Source organism: Dromaius novaehollandiae, chromosome 25, assembly GCF_036370855.1.
Source record: "Dromaius novaehollandiae isolate bDroNov1 chromosome 25, bDroNov1.hap1, whole genome shotgun sequence".
NCBI classification, from domain to species: Eukaryota; Metazoa; Chordata; class Aves; order Casuariiformes; family Dromaiidae; genus Dromaius; species Dromaius novaehollandiae.
In genome coordinates, this window is record NC_088122.1 from 612,763 (window position 1) to 638,803 (window position 26,041).

General features: G+C 41.9%; 1 protein-coding gene across 1 annotated transcript; it reads right to left on the bottom strand.

Annotated features, from left to right (window-relative positions):
• Positions 1-326: 326 nt before the first annotated feature.
• Positions 327-26,019, bottom strand: LOC112988098 (uncharacterized protein KIAA1958-like). The gene is made up of 5 exons (XM_064497207.1): positions 25,966-26,019; positions 25,825-25,876; positions 25,416-25,480; positions 5,495-6,710; positions 327-1,973 (listed from the first exon to the last, which is right to left on the bottom strand). Exons 1-5 carry the CDS (start codon positions 26,017-26,019, stop codon positions 1,117-1,119), a joined length of 2,244 nt encoding a protein of 747 aa, XP_064353277.1. The 3' UTR covers positions 327-1,116.
• Positions 26,020-26,041: the final 22 nt, after the last annotated feature.

Below are 26,041 nucleotides of genomic sequence, written 5' to 3' on the forward strand. Positions count from 1 at the left end.
GCACTCTGAGCATTTGGTTAAGTGAGTTTCTCTTCTTTTATGGTTCTTTAAACATCTATATGTTATTTGGTGCTATTAAATGTTGCTTGAGCAGGGCCACCCCGGCGCACGGTTTGGGCCACAAAGACCTCATGAAGAAACCACCAGCGCGGGTCAGTGGAATTGCAAACTGCCCGATTCCTACACGGGTCAGCTCTGTAGCGGACAAGAAGGACAGGCTTGTATCAGGAGAAACAAGCACAGGAGGTGGATATACTGGCATTTTGGGAAACGGTTAATTGCTAGTTTGGGGTTACTGGCTTCATCTTTTTAGAACAGACAAACAGTACTAAGTAAAACTTTGTTTTATTAGGAAATGTCAGCAATTCCATCCAACAACTTGACTGGACTGTAAGAAAATATATTGACTGAATAGTACTTGAATAGCTGAAAATAGTTAACTGCATCTACCAAAGCATATTTATGTAGCTATATTTAGCACTCTGGGGAAAACAGTTACTATAAAATTTTCCAACACTGTCAGCCATTTTTTAAATAACTTTTTAAAACACTAACTTCTTAAATCTAAAAATCTTTCACTAAGAAAAATGACATAAACCCTGTTGAAAACATTCCCATTAGCCATGCATTAGCAACTGGCAAACACTGTTACTATTTCACTGTTCTCCTTCCATCCCAGACCTAACTCGTGTTACTTATCTTTTTATGACAGACTGTTATACTATAGACTAATGCAGTTTACAATAGTGTCAGCTCCCCTCAAAATGAATACAGCTTAAACTCTTAGCCAAGTTATTCAACTACTGCCCCCTCCATGTTAATACTAGCTTTTTTATAGTTTCATTAATACAGTAGAACATTAATTTGTACTAAATATGAGAAACTTAGATTTCACACTTGTATTCCATTTACAGAATTATCAATTCCATTTAATAGAAAGAATAATAGAAGTTTTTCACTTAACCTGAAAACTAAGGTGATACAAATTTATAGGTGACCTCATGCTCTTGCACGAGAACAGAGAGGGATGTTCTCTCAACCTGTACTAAGTATTGCCACATAAACCTTTCAAAGACTACTTTAAAACATACAAAAAGTGGCAAAGCAGAAATTAAATTAATACTTCTCTTTCTTGGACTTCTTTTCAGTTCCTTTGACTTGCTGGATAATAACTTTCATGATCTTTTCCATTTTGGCTTTTGTCAGTGATTTTCTGCAGTACCATATCTGGTCCCACACAGAGCACAAAGGTTTGGGAGCTAGATAAAGTGGGTCATGGTCATGAAGCATATCCAGTGGCCTCCTCTTAGCATACTCTTTATAGTCTTGGATCGGGCAGTTATCTGGATTATCAGGTTTGGCAAAGACACGTGCAGTTGATTCCCCTGTATTTACCTCTACATCAAGCTCATCCTTCCACTCTAAGTATTCCAATCCCTCCTCGTTCTTTTTTAACACAAGCTGTCCCCAGTACAGATTCTGACTCTGATTATGAGTATTTGCCCCAAACCCCCTAATAATATTTATGAGCATGAGGTGCAAAAAGCCTTCAGGTTGCATGCGACTTAGTATCCCCTTTTTACGAAGACTTTCCACATCTTTATCTGTCAGGTTCTCCAAAATATGCCAATCTCTCTCCCTCTCTTTTTGTGTTAGTTGCTGACACTTTTGTTTTAAGGCTTCTTGGGATGCTCTGAACTCCAGTCCTCTAACCACATTATACTCGTACTTGTGATCCTTGAGGTATCTGTCTATGCTGCTCTGAAAGAAGTACAAAGAGCTGGCAGAAAACTCTGTGCCATTCTGCTTCTTTGCATTGCTGTAGAACGAGGCTAGGTAATTATCGAGGTCTTCAGGTGGTAGGATAAAAATCTCGCGTGTTTCAGAAGGGAAATGTAAAAGCAACCAGTCTCTGAACACTTTTATGTCACCAGCGTTACGGCTTCTCTTATTCTCCCACTTCCTCAACACATCTAAAAGATAAGACACAGCTTTGTGGATAGCAAGAACTGACAAAGAGATCAATGAAATATAAGGAGATGCAGAGTAATGTTCACTTTCCTTTTGAAAAATAATTCAGAGGTGATGGGACTTTCATGTACCCCTTCCTTTAATGCTTTGGTCTTGATTTGTGCTCTCAGCAAGTGAGTCCATACCACTTAATAGCTTTGCAGTAGACTAGCTGGGGAAAAGATTGCCTCCTTTCTCATTCTTTCTTACTTGACTGGTGTGCCTGCATACTACCATGTAGATACATAATTCAAAAAGAAAGAACGTTTTAAATTTAATAGGAAGACAATTAGCTCTCATCACTCAATGGAATTGTGGAATTCGCAATGTGGAAAGCATCAGTGCAGATTTTATGGACCTTCTAAGACAGCAAAACGGGACTGGAAACTGTGGTTTTAATTGGTGGCATGTCTTCATGTTGGCAAGGGACTGAATTTCACCCTGGCTGATTTTGGAATGGATTCTTAGGGTATGCTTGTAGGGCCATGCTCATGGGACTAGTCACATAACCAAGGGCTGTAGTACTGAGCCTGGAATGGTGGCTGTAAAGCCCAAGCAACCCAAAATGGACTTGATATGCTTTCATCAATTTGCAACTATTCTATCATGTATTTTATAGATGAACAGTGACTGTGTGGGCCAAATTCTGCTCTCTCAAAATAGATGGGAGTTGGCCTTTATGTGGATCTTGTGATCTGACCGTACTAAGCAGTATCCATTTCAGATGTTCAAACTGCTGTACAAGACATTATGTAAAATACATTTCAAAGTGTTCTTCTTCATAAAAACTTCTTCAGGGCAGGAGAGCTCTTGTTGTGAAATAAAGACATTAACTAAAAGTTAGCTCCAGGAGTGGAGAGTGAGGAAGAACAAAAAGATGTGTAAAGATATACTTCTAAAAAGGATTGCAGTTGCGTTTCTTTCTCAAGTTGCTATGGCAATATCACATCTACCTAGTTCCATGCAGCATTGGGAAATTAATTCTTTGGATTGCTAAAAAGCTCCATCTGCTCACCTGTGATTTTTTCCAGGGCTGAGGAGAGGTATACTGAAAAGGGTTCTAAAGCTAATATCTAGAAATTTTCCTTCTTGCACTGAGTTATTTTGTACATGCTTAGTTGTTATCTTAAAATACTGCAGCTGGACTGAGATGGATTATACGTATTTCTGTATTGCTTTGGGGGGTTATTTGTTTTGTTATTGACTGGTCTGTGTGAAGAGATGAATGGCTTGTAAATCAATACATGCAGAGGCCTCATGTGAGGCATAAGCCATTTATCTCGGCAGAAACAGCTATTACACAGATGTACCCAGGTGAATTCTCAGTGGCTTCTGGTGATACATGTTGCCAATTAAAGAAATAGGCTAATAACACTAGAAAAAAAAAACATTCTGTACAGTTGTGACTATGTATGGAATAAGCGTGTCTGTAACACTGAGTCTATTCAGGAACACCAGCAGTGCTTTAAGTGTACGCTCTTTGTGTTACAAACCCTAAAATACTATTTCAGTACTCTGTTTTCTCTTGGAAGAATGCTGGCCAGTCCTCTGCACTGCAGAAACCCGCAGTAGGCTGTTGATCTTTAATGTTATGGCTAGTTGAGTTACATATTGCTATTTCAGTAGAGAAGAGCTTGCCATTAAGTCGTAACAATGCTTGTGCTAAACGGGATTTTTTCCCTAAAGTCCCCAGTAAAGCCGTAGAGGTTCCGTTACTGAGGCTACGCAAAGCACCAAGCATTGCCCAAAGTGGGCGTTCTGTGGCAAGCACAAAGCCTTGGGGGCTGTGTATCCCCTTTAAAACTGAGAAGCGTATTTTTAGTAAGTACCCATCTGAATGCTCTTTGCTCTGACAGACCTCTCAACTGCTTGGTCTGTGCGTTGGCACAGGACTGCCTGTTCGGTCCTGTGCTGCGGACGGTGCCTGGGGCACTGGGACGGGCATGGGCGGTCTGCAGCCCCGTCCTGCGGCCGGAGAGGTGCCCTTGGGGAAGCAGCCGGCACGGCCCGGGGGCAGAGCCGCAGCACCCTCCGCCCTGAGCTCTGAGCTCTCCCTGCGCCCAGGCGCACCTCGCTGTCCGGCACCGGCTAAGCCGGCGTGGCGGGGGGGCTGCAGACAGGACAGCAGGCCATGGGGTGGGACAGTGCACGTGAGTACGGAGCAGGTTTTAGGGAGCATGAAATAGGGGATTCTCGTACTGAGTGTGTGGAAGTGAGACACATGCCCTTGGGGGGTGTTTCTCAGTCAGATGGAGCCAAGGCATCAAGCCACTGGATGGAAAAGAAATACTCCAACTCTTTGAATTAAATTATCAGAATTTGCCTCTATATTTACACCTAGGTACTAGCAGACAAAAAAGCATAAAACTGACAAGACAGCAGCTTACTCGGTATTAATGTGAAATACCACCTGCAGGCATGCAAATCATTATAGATGCAAATTTTACGGCTCTATTAGAGCATCTTTAAAAATCTGGATATTTGCATTTTGTTTGAGGTGTTTAATCACCTCAATTTAATTAAAACAATGTCTGTACCTGGCATTAGGGCTCCAGCACATTAGAGACATCTATGCTAAAATATGTTAATTTATTAAATGAACTAAATCAATTTCATTGATGGTTTCCCCAGTATTTGCAAAAGGCCAGCATAATTTTGATAATGTCCACACACTGTGTGTCAGCCATTCCCTCTTGTGGAGAGAGAGTCTCTCTTTTGTAGCAGGATTTGAAACTGCCACAAGCTAAGCTTCTAAAGTCCCCATCAAAGAGCGTATTCTTACAACGCTGAATCATTTAAAATGTGCTCTGTATGTGATTGAACCTTGGTGCTGAAAGATCCCCAGTAAGCAGTGTACCTTGTGAGTAAATGTTCAATTATAACACCCCCCCCCATAGGATTTTAAGGACAGAATACATGAAAATTTTAAAATTCTTAAAAGCACTAAAGCAATTTTTTTAGGTCATCTAATTTAACATGCAGGATTGAAACTTTGGTCCCACTGTAATCTCCAGGATTTTTGCCATGGACCTCAGTGAGACCAGAGTTTCACCCACAATTTCTGTGCTTTGTTGTTTTAAAAGTCCCAACCCCTCCTCCCCCCCCTGAGACCTGAGTTTGCATCTCTGGTTCCAGTTTTTCTCTTAAGGACAGCCAACATACTATATGGTGATATTAAGTAAAATGAAAGACCAAAGTATTCTAACTGGGTCGTTAAAGCTGAGCCACTGCTAGATAAACATCTGGGTACCTCAGTAAATGGCATTATCTGTTGAAATGCTGATTGCTTAAGATAGGAACCTTTTAGTCCCTTTTAGTAGAAGATGAGATGTGCTCCAAATGAGATGCATTTATTCAGATGCTACAGTACAGATTTTGGCAGCTATATGAAATTGCCCTCCTTTAATATTTTGGAAGAGCAATTATTAAAACACACCCACACACCCACAAACCCTTCCAGGAATAAAACTCCAGAATATCTTACTTTTGTCTGAAGACACAGGTGGATGATCTGAATTCTTGCTCTCTGAACTCAGTGAGGCTGAAACATGAGGTGCATGCTGAGATCCTAATGGCTTACTCTCCTGAATAGGGATTTCAGCAAAGTTCCTAATTAAGCTTCCTTCTGATGCGCCACGCTCAGGAGAGCTCAGCTGGAGTTGCTGCTGGACATCTACAGTGGCTTCAAACTCAAAGAATGCCACAGAGGCAGGTGACTCTCGTTGGGCCTCTGCTTCAACGTCAGAGACAGGAGCCGATTTGAAATGTTCTTTAGATATTGCTGACCCAGAGGAATTCCTTGCTTCAAAAGTTTCATTTTTGGACTCTGCAGGATTAAGAGGAAGTAACTTCCAGCTGCTTTCCAGGCTCTTTTGATTGATGTCTTCTAAAGTCTCCTGTAAGCAAGGAGTTAGTGATGGCTTCTCAAGGGGGGGAGAGACAGATGTGTGGGTGGCTGTCTGCGTGCTAACTGCCGTCTTCCAATTGTGATGCATTTGCAATTCTACCTCAGCAGTTACTCCTTTAATTTGTAATTCTGAAAGAATATTCTGGTTGATTCTGTCTATTTGGTTTTCTGCATCCGATACAGACTGTTCTTCATCAGAGATGATTTGCAGATCTTCATTGCTTTCTAGCTTCACCTTATGTAGGTCAGTTTTGACTTCACCATCAGATACTGGGAAATGCTGCTCTGCTGCAGAGCATGATCTCATGGATTTACAGTTTTCTTGAGTGATTAGCCCTTTCTCTTTTTTTCTGAGTGTTGCTGCATCACCTATTATGTAAACTGTGTCTTCTTTCTGCTGAGTGACCCCTGGATATCTGCTACATGACCCTGTGGTAATAGAGCCTGCTTTAGCCCTCTCAAAAGATGGGGTTACTCTGAACCTCTTTTCATCTAAATTAGGTTCCCCTGATGAAGTCTCATAGGATATAGACCTCTTTCTCTCTTCGGCAGCTTCTTTCTCCTCTCTGCTTCTCAAGCGTAATTTTCCACAAGGCCAGTGATACGCGTGTCCAACTCCACATATCCACAGAACAGAATTATCCTTGCTAGGACGACCCATGTTCTGCACATCTTCCAAGGTTGGGATTTGATTGCATATAGTTCCATGAGTGTGGGCCCAAGTCACGAGATTGGAGAGATCCACATGAACTGAACTGACATCACTGTATCTTCTGTCACCAACATTCTCATTCTGCAAAAACGTGTTGGAAATGACTTAGGTGAAAGAGGACATGCATAAAATGACAGTCCTGGGGACTGTTTCCAGTCTCATCTCAATAGATTGGAAGAATCACCGATTTAGAATTATCAGTGATTCTTTTCAAAACAACTTGTTCATTCTTTAAAGCAGACTTTCTAAAAAAGAAAAAAAAAAAAAAAGAAGAAGGAGGAAAAAAAAGACCTAGAGGGCAATTTGTGGGTATAGTCCTGGAATGGTGAAACTAAAATACATATAAATGCAATTTATGCAATTCATGCATACCTATGGGCTCTGAGTCTTGATCAAGTAGCACAGCTGAAGTTGTTATACCTCAGCTGAACCACAGCAGCTGTTCACATGTGTGTGTTTCCTAAGCCCACAGCAAAATTTAGATCAACACTGTCACTGAATCGCCTAAGCAGCTACCATGGCTCAGCTGATGGAGGGTAACTTGCATTTTAATGTAGTGCTTTGTTTGCAAATCTGAGGCCTGTGATCTGAACAAGGCTGTACCTGTGGCCAATTCTGTACTCACGTATGGAAAGTAATAACGGAAAGTGTCAGGAACCTCGGCATCAGCTCCTCAGTCTCCCACCTCCCTACAGCCTACATGGCTGATATTTCTTTCGTCTGTCAAAATGGTAGCTCTAGCTACAACAAAGGGAAATTTGACATATGAAGAAGAAATCCATGGGATGCTTTTCAGAAACGGAAAAATAGACTTTGCATCCACATACCTAAAACAAACTTAAAAAAAAAAAAAACCCTACAATATTCTCATACTATAATCGATTCTGTTAGAAAACACTGTCTATGGTATTCTTTATGCTACAGAAGACTAGTATAGAAGAATACTCACCATGCTGCTGTTTTCTATCTCACTGAATGTGCTTTCAAGTGGAGTTCAGTGACTGAATACTCCTCCTTTCTTTCTCAGAACCTAAAATAATCATTATACATGTGTGTATGTATAAATACACATATATATTTTAATTTTGGCTAGCAGGTGCAACCAAATTTTTCAACATTCAGCCCATAGTGAATGCTGCTGCAAAACATGTGACTTTACTAGCGTGAGCAATCCTGTTAAGCTCAAATGGATTATATATAGAAAATGTTACTTGTGAATATTTGCAGGATTACAGCATACCAATCAAAGCTGAAACAAAATACAAATTTTGAAAATAGTCCAGTTTTTAAAATTCCATCCTAGATGTTCCTTTGCAGTATTGGAGCTTCTAACACAGACTGCTGTTAGCAAGCTTTAGTTCTCTGAATGGAGTAAACTGCAGAAACAGAAATACCAGAAATAGTGAAGCAAGTTGAGATTCTAACATTATTTGACTTCTAAACATCAAAAAGAAGGGGTAATTTCCTAACTAAAGTATTTTCTGCATATGTAATTCATATTTACCAGCTACTTAAATCTGAAATTCTTCTGTCTGTTTTGAAAATTTAAATACAGTAGTGTAGAAGGCCATCATAATGTCTGCGCGATAGAGTCAACTTATATATTGCAAAAGAGCCAAGAAGCCTCGCAATGCCCTGTGTGACTGATGCTGCATGCATTCACAGTTCATAACGGCAGTCTTTGCTCCAGGCATTTTAGGCTATTATTAATTAAAGGTTTGCATTTAGTGGTGGAAAAAGATGCCAGACAGAAAACTCTGGACACAGGAATCTAGTCTAAACTGGTTTTGTGAGCAGTTCTGGCCTAAATGTGACGCTGCTTCCCGGTGAGAGCCGGCCGTGTCCGCTCTGCAGGTGAGCACACACGTGCAGGCAGCCCAGCGCCCAGCACGCGTGCACCCTCGCTCGGTGCCCAGGGCCTGCGTCTCGTGCTCCGCTCGCCCCCCTCCTCTGAGCAAGCTGCGGAAGAGGGGAGAAGCCCACTCCAGCTGGCAGATGTAGGGCTCCTCTGTAATCTGTGAATACGATGTTTGTCTGCAGGGTTTTATTTCATAGGGCTGTTAACTGAGCTGAGGGAAAGCCTGTCAGTGCGCAGGCAGGAAGGACTCCTGTACTCCAGATCGCCTTTTGCCTGCCGGTGTCTGAGCCCTACAGCCAGCGGCTTTAGCGTCCCAGCTGCAGCCCCGGGCGCTCAGCAGATTTGCGGGAGGCAGCAGGGCGAGGGGGGCTCCCGGGGAGCCCTGCGGGGAGGCCGCTGGCGATGGAGCAGGCCGTGCCGCGGCAGAGGCCGTGCCGTGCCGTGGCGGGGTGGGTGCCTGGGCAGGTGGCCGCGTGGCCGTGGGCTGCTGGCTCGGCGGCGGTGCAGCTTCCAGCGGACGCCTGCGCCTGGCCCGAGAGGGTGCCGAGGAGCGGCCCGGCCCTGGGGGCCTGCTCCCGAGACTGCCCCATCCAGGAGGCCGCGATCGTGCAGGGGAGGATGTCTGTTTTGTGATAAGGGCTCGGTCCTCCGGGAGCGGGGCCGAGACCAACCAAATCCAAATTAAAACCAGTGACCATAAAACTACTTCTTGGCCAGATTCCTACACTGATGAGCTCTCTGGAAGTGGGTCTATATAAGACCCACTCTACCAATCCCAAACTTCCAGAAATGGGGACACTGCAGAATAGCCGAGCTGTGAAGCTCTAAGGCTCCAGCTGGCAAGGTATTTACGCACGTGCTTAATTTTAAATGAATGCTTAAACCTGCTGATGCCAAAGTTAAATGTGCTTTGCTGGATACAAAGTATATGTGAGTAAGCACACAAAATCTTTGGGCAAAAATTTAACTGTTCCAAGCAGGAAGAAGAAGTAAGAGTCATCAAAGGGGTTGGACTTCCGAGCTGCCGAGCACGAGGGAGTCTGTCTTCCAAATGAGTGAGGCAGGGGTAAAACCTACAGTGCAAACACCTCCGGACAGCTAATAACTCTTCAGCAATTAGGCAAAGCACAGCCCCAAGCGGAAAGGAAACAAACAGAAGCAAAATATACAAGAAGATCTCTCTCTACCCTCAGGAGACAGGTTAGGGCACTAAATATTCCTTTCAAAGGCAAAATCACAGGTCAAATTCTCTCTCACCAAGTCAGTTTTACTTCCCAGTAGAGAACAAATACTAATCATGAGAACTGCCTTTTGGGGGGGATGAGGAGGGGAGTTGCTGCATGTCAGCAAAGCCCTGAAAAGCCTTTCTGCTCTTATATAGTACACTAGCATCTCTCCATATGTTCCTTTTTATGACTTTCTAATGATAGTACAGATAATTTTAGCCTAGAGTGCTTTGCATGTTTTGCATGTGCTAGCTTGCTAAACACACGCAAAGCTAGGATTTTCAAAGAATTTTCTCACTGAAATCCACGGCTTCCTTCAAAAAATCCACCTAAAAATGTTTCAGGGAAAAAATGTTTAAAATTAGTTTTAAAGCAGAAAATGCACGATCTACTGCAGGGTCTACTATCACCATGATCTCATTCCTAATGAATCACCGAAAACAGGGCTGGAAGCCACCTCAAATGGCCATCTGGGCTGTCCTCACTGCACACAGCAGAATTAGCTTTACCTAAACCTCTCCTGAGATGTTTGTCTAACTTGTCTTCAAAACTTTCGAGGGCAGAGAACTTAACCTCCTGAGGCAACCTATTCCCACACCTCGCTGTGCTGAGCCTTAGAAAGCTGGACCTAAACCAGTGGGAGAGCTGTTGTTCCTTTTTGAAGTTGGAGAGTTTTATCTTTGAGTTCAAAATGAGTAATTTCTCCCTGACGGGCTGGTCTGCTTGGACAAACTGAAAGAAACTTACAGTTGGCGCTTGCAGTTAGTGTGGGAAAAGGGTAACAGCAACGGAAGCTTCGCGTGGTCAAAAGGCCGTGAAATTACTGACTTGGCAGATGGACTCCTCGATTTCTATTATAGGCGTCTTTAAATGGAATGCTTTTATCTCTCTTTATCTCTGAGCACATGTCTTCCTTTTCCTGATCTCTTCTAAAAAGCCTTTTTCTTTTGATATTTAGTTCCAAATAAAAGCTCTGGTAATCAACTAAGGATGCCTCTTCAGCCCAGTTCTGCTCTCGTATTTACATCAGTTGAGGGTACGTCCAAAGAAACTGTCAGATTCAACAAATTTAGATTTACACTGTGGCAACTGAGCGAAAAAAATCTGAAATATGTATTTAGCTACAGAGGCTGAATTGGCATGCTTCTCTGACTGTCAGCTGATAAAAATCCACCTTGATCACGAGCACAATGCTACGTGCATCCGACAAAGACAGGATCTATGCGGGGGGTTCGAGTTCTGGGGTTGGAATTTTGGAGGTTTGGGGGTTTGTTTTCTTCTGTTTTCTTGAAGACTTGTCTGGTTCGGTATCTGCATGACTGTGAATGATGTAGCATTTTAACTATCTTTCCAGCAGAGACTCCCATCTGATAATGGACACAGTGTATGCAGGACCTGCACCATTGTGCAGAAAAACAGGACATTCCAAAGCTGTATGGCAAATGTTTTCTTAAAAAAAAAAAAAAAAAAAAGAAAGAAAAAAAAGGAAAAAAAAAAAGGAATTTAGTGCACTAATATAACCTATAGTTAAGTGAACGTCAGGCTCAGCAGAGGAAGAAGTTAAATATCCTTACCGTTACAAGATTTTGCTTTCTCACAGTTCTAATCTACATAATAAACTTTCAAAATGTCAGCACAATATATGCTTTTCTTTAACAGTATTCAAGAAAATGTGGCCAAGTAGTTTCAAAGTCTACTCCATTTCAATGGAGCTCTTAAAACTCAAAAGCAACTAAAAAAATTGAAGTGCTTCCTCTTTTTTGAGACTTTTCTATGTCTAGTTTGAGCACTTGAGAAAAAACATATTCAGCTTTTTCTGAAAATGGTTCTTTTGAAAGGTCTGTCAAAACAGATATCTCGAATCACCTGAAAATGTAAACATCTGGATTTTACTCTTTTAGGTGAACTCAGTGTATCGTTTATGGTATGCAGAGGTTCTCCGAAACCCTCTGACATACACGGGCTTATGCAAGCAGGATAACTAAAGAAAGAAACTAATTGTGCAGACGCTGAAAGCCCTTTAACCACTCTGTTCCTTCCCCCCACCCCATAATAGTCCTGTGTTTCTCTTAAGTCTCATAGTCTGTTTCACAGATTAGAAACTCAAAAGGCAGCACAATGTGAGTAAATATGAGCGCTTTGGCTTTTCGACTCGAGATAAGACAGTGCAGGAAACTGGAACAATCCTGGTAGGAAAACAACAGGATATAGAACAACAGTACTTAAACTTGACTCCCGCCCCCTTCCCCAGCACGAACTGTTTGCTCCCGCTCGTTTGAGAAACATGTACTGGAGGTGGAGGGACATGGTACAGCTGGAAAACATACATATAAGAGGAGACGTTTTGCTAGAGAGCTGCTGGGAATTAAGTGAAGGACACTGATAGAAGAGTGTGGTGTCTGGGGCAGGAACGGGATGAGCTGTGCTCAAAAACATTATGGTTGTAAGCGAGTAGAGAGCTGAGAACGGGATCAGAAGTAGCCCATGGCTACTTCTATTTTGGCCAATGGCCAAAAATCATTGAGCTTGTCCCACCACTTCTTAGCAAGGGCCTTTGGAATGGATTAATCATTTCCCAGCACATTGGTTTTTCCTGTTGTCTGCAATGTTTGCCTCTCTCCTCCCCCTTCCTCTATACCAGAGGCTTCTCAGCATCTTTCCAGGTCCACTCCTGCTCCATGACCTCCTTTCAACAGCAGCTTCTGCTTTACTTGCAGAAATATCATCCCCAAGATACATTCTGTACTTGCTACAGGGTGGCATTCCTCCAGTTTGAGAAATGTTCCTAGAAAGTACTATCCAGTGCGGTCTGATGGAGGGCAGGATCTAACTGCACGTATTGGCGCTGAGCGAGCGAGCGACTGCTGTTATCTGTAGTTAGCCACATTCTTTAAACAAGATTTCCTATTTCGGTCCAAAGAATTGGACACAATTCTTTTCATCTGGGTTCTGATCATCCTCTCTCTTGAGGGCCTGCATTACAGAGCTGCTGTCCTTGTAACATCATGGTGAGCTCTAAAGCAAGTCTTCTTAAGACAGAGCTAATAAAAGTCTGCAGCCAGCTGGCAGAGAATTGCCTGGTCCAACAGACTGTAATCAGCCACTAAAAACAGATGTAGTAAAGGAAAAATTAATTTAAAAACATTAAGTGCTATAAATAGGTCCTCGTATTCTATTTCTCTGAGAAGAAGTGGGAAAGCTGAGATTAGTGGGCAAATCTATGACCTGAATAACAATTATCATTGCAGATAATTGTTACTTATCCTGTTAATGCTTCCATATGTGAGTGACTTCACAGTTATGATTAGTCCCACGAGGGGAGAATCGGCCACTATTTTTCACAGCAATTCTATATACTGGCTGTTTTATTTTTCCATGAATTTTTTTTCAGTCCTGCGCTGTGGGTGAGCATATGATGGTATCTGCACAGAATTGATTGTGGGAACTTACTTTTGTTCCCAACAGCCATTTGTATTAAAATGATCTTCTTTCACTTAAGAAATGGAAGAGGTTGTCTGTTGGCAAGAAGGCATTTGTAGGAGTGTTTTCTACTCTTCTAATTGTTTGTCTCGCTATTTGCGGTATTTCTTATCCAGCACAAGCTTCTCCAGTCATGTTGTAACATTCTCTTCTACTATAAAAATAACTTAATTCTCACAGTTTCATGGAGCTTGAATTCAACAAGTTCAAAATAAGAACGGAATTATGTAAAATGTGGATAATTCTGCTTTTTTTGTAATCTTGCACCGGGGGCTTGGGCGCCCAGTCCCGGGAGCAGAAGCTGCAGCAGCCTCTCCCGCACAGACCAAACCCCGCCGCAGAGCCCCGTCCGCCGCGGCCCCCAGCAGAGGGTGCTCGGCCGCCGGCGATGCGGGCTGCGCGATGCGGATGCGGGCTGCGCGATGCGGGCTGCGCGATGCGGATGCGGGCCGCGGCGATGCGGGCTGCGGCGCAGTCCCCGCCGCCCGAGCGTGTCACTCCCTTTGCGTGGGCTGGGGCGACTGGCTGAAAACGCGGCTTACACGCCTTTCCCACCCCCCGGCCCCCGTCTGCTTTCCTTGCCGGGCCTACGCCAAAGCCCTAGCCCTGACCCCAGCTCGGATGCTGAATAAATATTACTATTAGCGGACGGGTCAAGGTCCCGTTAAATTTACATTTAGGGTGACACCACCATCCCGATGCACCTTCTTAGTGCTGCCAAAGAACCTTTGCACCTGGTGCGCCAGCGAAAGAAAACAGCCAAAATTTAGCACAAAGCTCTTAGCGTAGATTTACCAACCTCTCAACGTGCCAACTTTGTAGGCAACTTGCTATCTTACTGCTAAAAATACAGTGCCATGCAAACTGACTGATAGTGCTGCCTTACTAAGTACCAAAACTTCTCCGTTTACAGTCCTTGGAGCAGGGATAAGGGATGTTATCGTATTGTCAGTCCTTTTACTTTCTGTCCAGTTGAGAGGATTTTTTATATCAAATATCAAAAATCCCATTTGTGCATTTTCTAAGGGGAAGTTGCAAATCTTTTTATTTTATTGTTTAAAAAGTGCTTAATTTTTATATATTTCTGAGCAGTCTTTTAAAGTTTAAAATCATAAATCATTTTTTCTAACAACCTACTGAAATAAAATGAAATAAACAGTGTGGTATGTTGGAGGGAGCATGACCAATGTTTAGACCAGTCAACTGTGAGTCGGGGCCTAGTACCTACTTCTTTTTGTTTGAACTTAGGCAAAACACTCTTTTCCTCCATTCTGCATCATGCTTTACCTATCCACAAACTGGAGGTAACATCCTGCTTCATAAAACAATCTGAATGAAGCGTCGTAGAAATCTGTTATTAAATAGTATTTGTAGTGAAGCTATGACTTGTAGTTAGACCTAATTGTTCACACTGAGACACAGTAACCTACTTTTTATAATGTAGAACAATTTTAACTACTAACACTTCAACTCATTCCCTGGCTTAAGGATTTTACTTTTTAAAAAAGCACTTAAAATCTGTGGTGGCTCAGTATGGGGGGTGTGGAGAAGTCAGTCTTGCTAGCAGCGGGCAAAGAGCTAGCTATCATTTTTAGATCTTGAGTGTTTACGAGGGTTTGCTGATAACTGTGATGGTAAATGGCTCCTGGAGGTAGAAGAAATAACTTTGTTGGTCCATAAGGCACTTTCAGAGGAGGCAGAGTTCCCTCTGCATCACAGTGCTTTTTGCAGTCTTTACCGGGGTCTCTCGGGCAGATGCAGATGCCCAAGCTGGCACCGGGAGAGCACAGGGCAACCTAAAGGGTCGTGCCCACGTAAAGAAAAGGTCTTTGTCCTTTAAACCCCAAGTCTGAACAAGCAGCACCTGAGGTTTTTGGCTGCATGCAAATTCATCAGTCCACAATATCTGGCAGTGCTGACAGGACACGTGAACCTGGCAGGCCTACAACCTTTGGGGCTTTCGTTACTATAGTTTTTTGCAATTGTCCTTGCTTTGAAGTGCCACTCTTTCCTTACCTCCTCCAAGATCACTCGGGATGCTTTGGGAAGCCTCCCGTGGAGCACAGCAGTCTATGGGAGGAGTACAAGAATCTCACTATCGCCTAGAAGACAGGGTAGCCCAAAGGGAGAGAGAGATATTAGCTGTTCAGAAAAGTGGTCTTAAAGCAACCTGAAGATCCCTTGTGTGGGATGGAATCAATAAGCAGAGGGTTCTCTACACTGAGAGCTGAAGTCCTCAGTCAGTTTACACAGCTTCTGAATGACGTGCCCGGGGCAGGAGCTGGGATCTGCCTCTCCGGAGAGGTACCGGGAAGAGGCAGTGGCTCCAGCTTCCGCCGAGTTCTGAGCTCAGCAGGAGCTGAGCGCCCTGCCTCACAGATGAGAAACGCCACAGATGGATGGCACGGTGCCTCTTGGAGAGGCAGCAAAACCCAGCGCTGGCACACCTAACCACTAATTTGGAAAAGAAAAATACAGTCTGGCATAGTACCTGTAAAAGGTTGCCAACCTTTGTCCGACAGTAGTGATAACACACCTTCCAAATGTGAGCAAGAGCAAATAATTAAGGCCACTCTATAGATTCAAGCAACATTTGGGCAAATGGGTGGGTTTAGGTCTGGAGTTCTCTGCTGAAACACCCTTGAGCGCACAAAGGCACTTCTGAAAATACACTTTGGAAACTTTTCCAAGCCCACACCACAAACCCAACTGTCTCTTACTGGATCTTTCGGCATATGTTCTCAGATGACTAAGGCGTCAGTGAATGCTTCTTAGAAAATCACCTAGGCTGCTGGCTCCCTGAAGCCTAAATGGGTACCTTAGAGTAGCTATTTGTGTACGGCCAAGCTTTTTGGAACGTAGGCCTAGTTATTAGAGGACTGGGTTATAGCCACAGCTGTGCTGTTCTGTTTACATAAAATCCTTTTTGTTTCTTTGGTGACCACATGTGTACTTAAGTCCTCATGACAAAACTTAGAGGGAAGAATCTTGCTAGCTGACTTCTAATTGTTGCAGAAGTAACTGGTCAACTTGGAGTATAAAACTAAATAATTAAATATTATCTTCTCAGTAAAAGCAGCATTGGTTTAATATTTATTTCTAAGCCCTGACCTTAAAGCAAGAAAATTTAGTTAGAGACGCCCTTCTGAATTAAATGCAGCTCCATATGAGGAATGTTGCAGCTCATGAACATTATCCTATTGGTTTTAGGTATGTGTTTGTAATACGTGCATTGTAGGAAGTCAGTCAGTGACAGGTCTCCAACATTTAAGATGTGCCACTGGTTTTGCCCTTTCTAAATAGCTAGATCATTAGGAGTCTTTTTGTACAATGTGGATGCTATCTTTTAATAAGAATATACATGTATTAAATGGTGTTTAGAAAATCTATATCGTGCATGCAGACCAGGTAGATGTGCATAAAATTTACAGTTCTGCAAACAAGTAGCCGTCTGTGTCTCTGGTTTTTGGCATGCAGAGCAAGTCCCTATGGCTGACATGAAGTACCTCTGGCATGGTGCTCACTGTCACGTTTACTCTGCGTTTGCTGCCCTAGTATCTGAGCATCTTACCAAATTAAATATTAAACATTCTAAAGGATATTATGTTTCTTTTGTTCCTTCGCCAGTTGAGATCTTGAGTGCTCTCAATTCTCCTGACTTCCACGTTTTGCAGGTTCATGCCTTAATGTTCTTTTAATGCTTTATTTAATACTTTGGAGTTGGGATTGCTTACTACGCGCTCATTTCTGTTATACAGAAAAACTGGTGTGCAATCTATTAGACAAGGAGATAGCAATTTAATGAGCAGATACTCACTAATCAGCATCCAGACCCTATACCATGAAGATGAGAAGTATTCTGGGGAAGAGGTGGAAGGGCTGAGCAGCGGTGGCTGGCTGGACAGGAAGCCACATTTATTCTTAGTATCAAGGGCCATACCAAACTCTGCCACTGATCAGTGACAGTTTCTAGCATTAGATAAGTGGGAGCACTCACTTTCAGGGGCCAGCTGGAAATGTATAAATAATATGAAAAATGTAGTCAATGTCTATATTAACACCAGTTCTAGGACACTGGATCTAGGCCATTGTTTCTGTTCTTACGCATCCATTTAGTTTGAGCAAATAAGAGTAATGATTGTTTTAACAGAGTTTGAAATCATAATGTTGCATTTCTGAACATTTTCACCATCTGAAACATAAGCGAGTCTTCATACCACAAAAGAAAGAAACTCTTAGCTTTGGGAGCAAAGCTTCCCTGCACTATTTCCATTACATAACATCCTTCAGGAACATATGGGCCAGCAAACAGAAGACGTCCGCTGCATAATTATGGCACTGACAAACCAATTGAACCTCAGCAGCTGCCACTGGGGAGATTTCATTCATTCCCAGTATTGCCTTTTAAACTTAAGTGGCACTGGAACAAACACATCTTTGATCCAAGTAGGAAATCATTTGGAGCTTTGTGTTTAATAGAGCTGAAGCCCTGGGAAAATGATGTCTTTATTAGCCTGTATGACAATGCGGGCCTCATGGCAGGCACACAGAGGTTTGTCTCAGCGCCATTACTTTTTCAGATGTATTTGGACATATTTGTTCTTGAATCAATTTGGAAAGAAGGACTTTAATTCAGCTGTGCTTCTGTAGCACCTATGAAGTGCATGCACAACATCATAAAGAAGTATTAAGGAGGGGAAAGAGGGAGCACAACTTTGGCAGTTCCAAAATAGAGCTGGTATGTCTCTGCATTTCTGTCCTTGTGCTACTTAATGCCCTTTTGGGGTCACTCGTTCCTCCCTTATCTCTATAGGAGTTCTGCAGCAAAATTAAATATGCCTTTCCAAGACTGGCAACAGTGAACTTACTGAGAAAGTATTAAGAGCAATAAAATATTCAGTAATGATTAATGGAAAGTAGTCACTAAAACTTCGTATTTCATTCATTGCAGTAGTTCATTGATTTTGATTTGGGAATATGGTTAAAAAAAGCTGTGTTTTCTTCCTGAAAAGATATGGTATACTCTAAAATGCCATCTTGTTTTTTTTTTTGTTTGTTTGTTTTTTTTTTTAAAGTATTCCCCTGGATCCTTTGGAAACTGCTTAAATGCTTCATTTTATAAAATGTTGCTTTAGAAATGAAGGTGACCGAGTACCCAGCCAAGCCATCTTTCCATCTAATTCACTGGTGGATGTAATTGTAAACCTATCTATCTGAGTACTACCCTTAGTTACAAACAGCTATATCAACTGAGAACGGAAGTTGGCTCTCACACAACTAAATCCGACATGCTTACAGTAAAGTGAGTGAGCAGCTTGCAGACATATCCGTCTAAAGGAGAATTTCTAGATGTTCTGCATGTGTATCTCTATCTCTTTCACAGTCCCTTTTTTCATTTAAATGAACTGTGCTCAGACTATGAAATTCTCCTGTCTGGAGTCATCTAGCATCTGTGTAATATCCATTTAAATAGCAGATGCAATGGGAGACAATCTGACGACAGAGGACATAGGTGATGAGCTAGCATTTCAGTGAACAATACCTCAGTCTGACAGGTGAGTGATGGAGAACCTTTAGAAATAACGTATGAGTTTCAGACTCCCCAGCCACATTAGCCTTTTATAGCGCTGCTCACCTGGTAGCTGCTGTTTCATTTACTATTGATCTCTTTTACAATGTCAGCTTCACTGCTGGAAGAATTAGTGTAACACAGCAGCCCAGTAACAGACTTGGGAAAACTAGGTTATTGGTGTGTTTTTTTAGAAAAGCAGGCTCCTGGGCTTTCAGTTTCTGTGAGTTAAACAGAGCCCTCAAGGTTCTAGCATGAGTGAGATCTCTTTTAAAACCTGCCTGCTAAGCCACCAAGACCCCCTAAGTGTTTTATCAGGAAACTGGCACCATCATTAGAGTGTAATAAAATAAAATCATTGTAGGGAAATGAAAAAGCATTATAGTCCATTTCTGAGTAGATTTGCAGCACAGGAAAGTGACTGAACAGCACTAATCTTTCATTGCAAAAATGCTTCTGAATAAAGAAATGTAGAATTACAGCTACACAAAAGAGAACAGAAGGAGAAATTATGTCTATTTCCCTGCCCTAGGATAGCATGCAGAGATGTGCTTGTGAGGATGGTTGTTTGTATAAATAAATGTTCATTCTTGGCAGTGGAATGCAAACTATGCTGAAGGGCTGGAAACAGACCACTTTGTAAAGCTGAGGCCAGAGTAAGGGAAAGATGAAGTGAGGTTGTGGGGAGGAAATTCACATTCATTTTTAGTAACTTGGAGAGTTTCTCAAGCATGTTTGACATTTTTAATTATGCTATGTAGAGCCTATTCCAAGGACAAGAGAAGTCAGGATTACAGGGTAAACAATTAGGAAATTTCATAGCCGGCTAGGGGTTGTGTCGCTTGTGGATCTGGAGACTTTGCTGAAACGCAGAATCATCCTTCATACTTTCTAGACAAATGGAATTTGAATGTCTTGCAAAATCTTCAGCTAGGTCAGGAGACTCAGATCCTGGTCTTGCAAACTTTTACTAAAGGCATATTTTCTGATAGCCCAAATTAGGCAGTAAGGGAATTAGTTTGAATGGTTGCTATTTGTCCAGGCTTTCCTGCAAGGTTTCCTGAGAGACTAGGAAACAATCTTACTACATGTTTATATCAATAATCTTGGACTCTGTAGCTTTACAATGGAAAATAAAACTGAACTTTCTCTTGCAGAATAAGATCAGTCCTATAATATCAAATCAGGAGTCAGGGCCTGTTTGTTTTCCATGCTCAGAACATTCCAAACCGTGACTACAGCATCTCATTTCATGGGTATACCTGTGGAAAAGAGCTTAGGGTGCCTGTTTACCCACCTTCCTTTCTGAAAAATGTGCAAAAAATACATCTGTATTTTAGTTTTTGTGTCAGGGCACAGACCTATACGTATATGGCACTGTGCCACATATGGCACTGGAATGGCAGAGTGATTCCCATTTATTGCTGAGCAGAAATGTTACTGATAAATCATAAGGAAGTGGTTGGAAGACACACCTACTCTATTTGTCTTAGCTAGAGACCATGCTTCGTGTGCTAATACAAGGGCTGCTACTGGCACTTTTAAAATGAGCATAGTTGAATAGGAACTTGCATTCTCTTTGAGATAATGGAAAGTCACAGAGGAGGTATCCAGCTTTTGGGCATGAATAAATCATTAAGGGTATGAATTATTCAGTGATCATCCCCACAGCATGTGCTACATTCAGACTCAAGAGGCAGTACCTCTTCCCAAACATTACAGATATATGACAAGCTAATGAATCTAAATATTCAAATGAAATGATGTGAACAGGAATTAAAAGAATAATTTAAGAAATAACAGCAAAAAAGCTGTTTGGAAGAGTTGAGATACTTCAGGCTGGCATTACAATGGTCAGCCAAGGACAATCTTGTAACTCAGAGCATTTGTTGAAGCGAGCTGTCTACAAGAGTTAGAATCAACATATGAAGAGACAGCGGCTCAGGAAATTGGAAACATGGGTTGGAGGAAAGAGCTGAAATTATGGGCACAGAATCAATACAGAAACTTATATAATGTGCTAGTAACCTCTGTCTAACAAAACAAAACAAACCCCTATATGGATACTACCTTGATTACTCAAGTCCCAATATGCAACCTTGACAGCCCTTATTAGATAATTCAAAATTATTCTGCTTAGATATGTGTTATAATATTAGTGTCTTTGCCCTGTGGTACTTCCAACATTCTATTTTTATGATCTGAAATTAGTTGAATTAAGAATTTGGTTCCAGTGACTGTCAGGATGGCATTACTAAATCTGTATCTCTGGAATTATTTTAATTCCACACCAAGAAATGACACAGCCCGGGGCCCACATCGTCAGGGGATGCCATGATCCCCAAACAACACACGCTGACTGTTTGTTATCTTAGAAGGCTGCAGTGAAGAGTTTCAGTTCTGATGTAAATTGGAAGGGGTAGGATCAAACTATAGGTTAATCTACTCCAACATAGACTGGAAGGAAAAAAAAAAAAAAGAAAAAAGAAGTCCTGTATTCAATAGCCAGGAAATGGCTCGTTCATCCTTGACAGGAAATGAGTCACCAAAAAGTATCTGCGAGGAGCAGTGAAGGCAGGGAAGTTCTGAAATAACATGTACTGATAACAACTGAATAACATATACAGATAAGTCTCTCATTTTGTAATAGATTAGGAAGAAGAAACAGAAAACATGAGCTTTTATGATTATACTTACCATTTTAAATTTATATAGCTACTCAAGCACAAAATAATACCTATGGATCTAGTTTGAAAGTCCTAGTAAAAAGTGAAATCAGAATGTATAATAGCAACACTAATGAAAGTTTCAAGTGCAGGACTTGCAGGTACAATGCTATTCAACTTTTTCCCTAAAAGAGAATTGCTCGCAAATTGCTTTGGTGGCACAGCTATCATAAAACTCCAGTTTAGGGAACTCATAAGCTGGTTATAAACATTTACTTCTATCTAATACTGAAGGTGTATTAAGCTCAATTCAAAAAAACAATTTATGAATTACCTATTGGTTAACTTTTTGATAATACTCTGTGCTATCAAATTTTTATGAATCAGTAGAAAATACACTCCCCTTGCTAATTATGTATACTGTTTCTAAACCCACAAATCTATAGTTAAGAAATGAGCCTTTCACAAACAGTGGAACTGATATAGCCAGCTTTCCAATGAAGCTCTTTGTACCCATACCTCCCTCTCCAAGAACCCCGTAAGCCTATGTAGCTTTTGACTTCCATCCCTGTGTTACCTGTGGTCTCTCTCCCTTCATCTTCCCTTAAATATGAGCTGAATAAGGAGATACCTGTGCTGTCAAGTTTTGAGCCATGTGTGAATCAACTGGCTGATCACTACCCATATGCTGCTTTTTGTTGGAATGATAAATCCAGCAGTGAGTTTGCTCTTTCTCTGCTAGCTCTAAACTAACCATTTCCAGAGCTGTGATGTGGCATCATGAATGATGCACAAAAGAATGTTCTGGCGTCCTAAGATGTTGCTAAAGCTGCAAGTACTGCTTTAAACAAAACAGCCGTGTTAATTGAAAGTGGTTTAAAAGGAGTAAAAGCAACAGAAAGAAGCAAAAATATTTAAATATCCCCACCCCAATTTTAATTGGGATTATAGATAGTAGCAAAGTTATTTATATAAGATTTTCCTGGTTTGGGACCTTGCAGGGTACTGTGAATAATGTGTCTGTGTGGGGGGAAGGGTGCAGGGAAAAAATGTTTTGTCATTAAAAACAGTATCTAGGATATACCATTAAGCACAGTAGCTCATGTTCTTGAACAGAGACCATATACTTGGAGGGTACTTTTTTCAATTCACTGATAGAAGCGGAGAGTGGAATAGGAAGGAGAAAGGGAAGGTGGCTAGTTTGCAAAGGAGTATAGTTGCATAGAAAAGTAAATATAGTACAGGCTTGAGAGCTGTTTGAAAAATACAAAGAAAAAAGGGCAGGAAAAGGGTCTCTTTGTTTCAGAGGTCTTGAGTTTTTTTTCCTTTTCCCCTTTTCCCTGCATGGTAAATTAAATTCAGAGAGATAACATAGGCAGGAAGGACTTAAAAAGAGAAAAACCTGGGTGTGTCCTGCAAAGGCCCGTCTAGCAAGACGTGAGTAACCAGAGCCTGGGGGAGGGTGGGGCCATTTTGCTGGATTGTGCAAAAGAAGCTGATTCATATTTTTTCCTCTTCTCCCTCCCCCTTTTTTCACATGACCATCTTCATTTTTTTCTTTCAAAACAAACAGAAAGACTTACAGAGGTGGCTCTTCTCCCAGCTGTTTTTCATATAAATGTTCCCAAATGCATTTTCCTATTTTCCCAGAAAAACACTGTACACTACCCAACGGTATCTTTATTCAGATTGCTAGCATTCTGTCTGAATAGATGCTGTCTAAAAAATTCTGTTAAATATTACAGGAAGCCATCTGATAAAATGCTGCACAATCAGCATTTCTGCTTGAACTATGGAAAATCTGAGTGAGCTTGCAGGAACCATAAAAGTCTTTTAAGTTACACCACAACTGCACAGGAGTTACTTTGAAAAGTAGTAATTCTTTGATGGCATCCACCTGTGTTTGTTTTTCCAAAGATATCTGAAAAACAGTTGGGATATCTGCACATACAATAAACTAATTTCAATATAGCCACTAGCAAGCTAGATATCATTTTTACTAGTGAGTAGTATGTAGCATTAACGACATTTTTCAAAATCCTTGCATCATGTTGAAGGTACGTTTCTTTTCAAGTAGACAAAAATATCCCATATTAAAAAAAGGCATCCTGTCTCCATACTTCCTCTACTAAGGAAAGATTTCTGACTAACGGCATTTAAAATAGGAGAAGTGAAACACCTCCATGGGATATATAGCTTAAAACAGGCATGGTTCAAGAAACTGCATTGTGGCTTGTGAGATGGGAGTTAAATTCCTGCTCTGCTTTGATCAAATCACTTAATCTCTCTGTATCTCAGCAACTCTAAAGTGAATCACATAATCCCATCATTTTCCCATTCTTTGTCTGCCTCATGTATTTCCAAGTTGTAAATCTCTTTATCTATGGGAAACCCTGAGCCTCCTTTTATGTGCGGTACCTAGTAAGGTAACTTTGATTTCAGATGAGGCCTTTAGTAGCCTGTAGCAAAAGGTAAGAACATACCTTTTCTCCATTTTAAACTTCACTGCTGGAACAAGGGCTAAATGGCTGGGCAATCCAATAAAACAATGTGGAAATTAGCAGCTGCCAGATCTTGCTGAGATCCAAGCTCACTCTTGCATTTCACAAGTGGTGACAAGAGTGAGGCATTAACTTGACAGCCAGTCCTGGCCTTCAAAATATCCACCATCACCTCTCTCTCTCTCTGAGAAAATGAGACCTTTGGCACAGCAACCAACACAGTAATTCTTGTTTGGGAGAAAATTGCAGCTTTTCCACATTTTATGAAACTTTTTTCTATATTTGTGTCTGCTATATGCTTCAGAAAGAAATGAGACTGTACAGTGCATGTCTGTACTTGTCAAAGTTACCTGACATTAAGTAGAAATGCTGCCCAAGGATAAGCCTCCTCGTTTCATTTGCACTACGTTTTTTTTAAATCTTTTCTAAACCTTCAGAGATATGCCATTAAAACTGTTGTGTTGCAGCTCAGATGCTTCCATCAGTGGCACTGATCTATATTATTATTTATTGTTTACCACTAACAACAGAAGCAGATTGGCAGAAGCATAAAAATGGTAAGCTTTTACAAAAATGTAAAAAGTGGGTGCTGCTAATGAGGTACTACGGCTCTGCTCTATCAGTGTTGTGTTGCCTAGAAACTCTTATAACAGGGTTGTAACTAATGAAGCTGAGATCAATGTGGATTGAACATCTGATATTTGATTCAGTGCTACACAAGGGATTTGTAGGGAGGTCTGGGACAATTAATTCCTGTGCTGCAGTCAACGGATAGGGTTATGACAAGCGAGGCAATGAAAATAAGTAATTGCTGGTAGAATTCCCAGTGAGCAAATATTGTCTATATATAAACAGAGTCATGCATCATTTTATCTACGGAAGCAAGCTGCTTTACAAAATGATGTTAATGGAAAAGACCCCAAAATGTACTGGTATATAATATGGTTGAATGGGATCTTTTCAGCCTCCGTCAGGATCCTGGTCCTTGTGTGCCTGTTCCTGTACTGGAACGAAATAAAAGCATAGTCAAAGCTTGCAGCGGAAACCAACTGGGCATCAGCTTCTCTCTCTCTTAAAAAAAAAAATTTTTTTTTTTGGGGGGGGGACTTTCATCTTGTGACACATGAACTCCTGTGGGTCTGACAGTTATTTTTAAGGGAGACACAGAAAGTATCTAACAAAACCAAGCCCATTATAAGGAGGCTTATATTTATTATAGATGGGCCCACACCTGGAAAGGAAATCTTTTAGAGGTTTGAAAATCTCAAAATGTAAGAAATCTGTGGATTTTACATGAATCTCTTTGTAGAAATTAGATGTACAGGTAAGTACGTGCAGTAAGAGTGAAACGAGCTAATCTAACAAATCACTGCGGACCACAAGGCTGGGAAGGGGGCTGTTTTGGTCAGAAAACTGTGCCAGGGCTGAAACTTAAGAAAAGTATTATCCTGATGCCTGAGCAGAGCAGGTAAGTGGTGTGTCTTACCTCAAAAGTTCTCTCTCTCTCTCTCTCTCTCAGCCACTGCGTAATCTTTATCCTTAAAACATTAACTGAAAATAAACAGATTTTATCCTGTATTTTAAAAAGAACTTGTGTTGTCTAACTGCATAACCTCCTCCTCCTCCCCCCCCCCCCCAATCCACAGACTGACGGTGCTAAATTACCAACGTCATTTCGGCGAGGCGCCCGCTCTGCCCTTATTGAAGATGGCTACGGCCACTAGCGCGCGCCCCCCTGCCCGTAGTTAGCATGGCTACCGCGGAGGCCGTTGGGCCGCTCCCGCAGGCGGGAGGAGTCCTCGCGGGGCCCTCGCCGCGCGGAAGATGACAACACAATGTGCACGTTGGAACCCTTGCCCACATTCAAGATGGCTCCCAATGCAGTTATTCCATACCCTGCCCCCAATCAAGATGGTGGCTCAGTGTGGTATTTCGGCATCCTTCCCGCTCTCAAGATGGCTCCTCCCAGCCGTGTCCTGGCGTCTACCCAGTGGGATCGCAAGCCGACGCCTTGCACCGCCCCTCATCTCGCATACGGCCAATAGGCTTCGCGAGAGGCGGGAGGGCGCCAACCCTCGGAGGCGGGCCATCCCCGCCCCTGCAATCAAGATG

What these genes read in the sequence shown, in the direction of transcription:
- LOC112988098 (XM_064497207.1), bottom strand. Translation starts at nt 26,019, where the DNA reads ATGGCCCGCCTCCGAGGGTTGGCGCCCTCCCGCCTCTCGCGAAGCCTA. An exon ending in TCTCGCGAAGCCTATTGGCC is followed by an intron (nt 25,877 to 25,965) that starts GTATGCGAGATG and finishes CCATCTTGAGAG; the next exon opens with CGGGAAGGATGCCGAAATAC. An exon ending in CCATCTTGATTGGGGGCAGG is followed by an intron (nt 25,481 to 25,824) that starts GTATGGAATAAC and finishes GTTTATTTTCAG; the next exon opens with TTAATGTTTTAAGGATAAAG.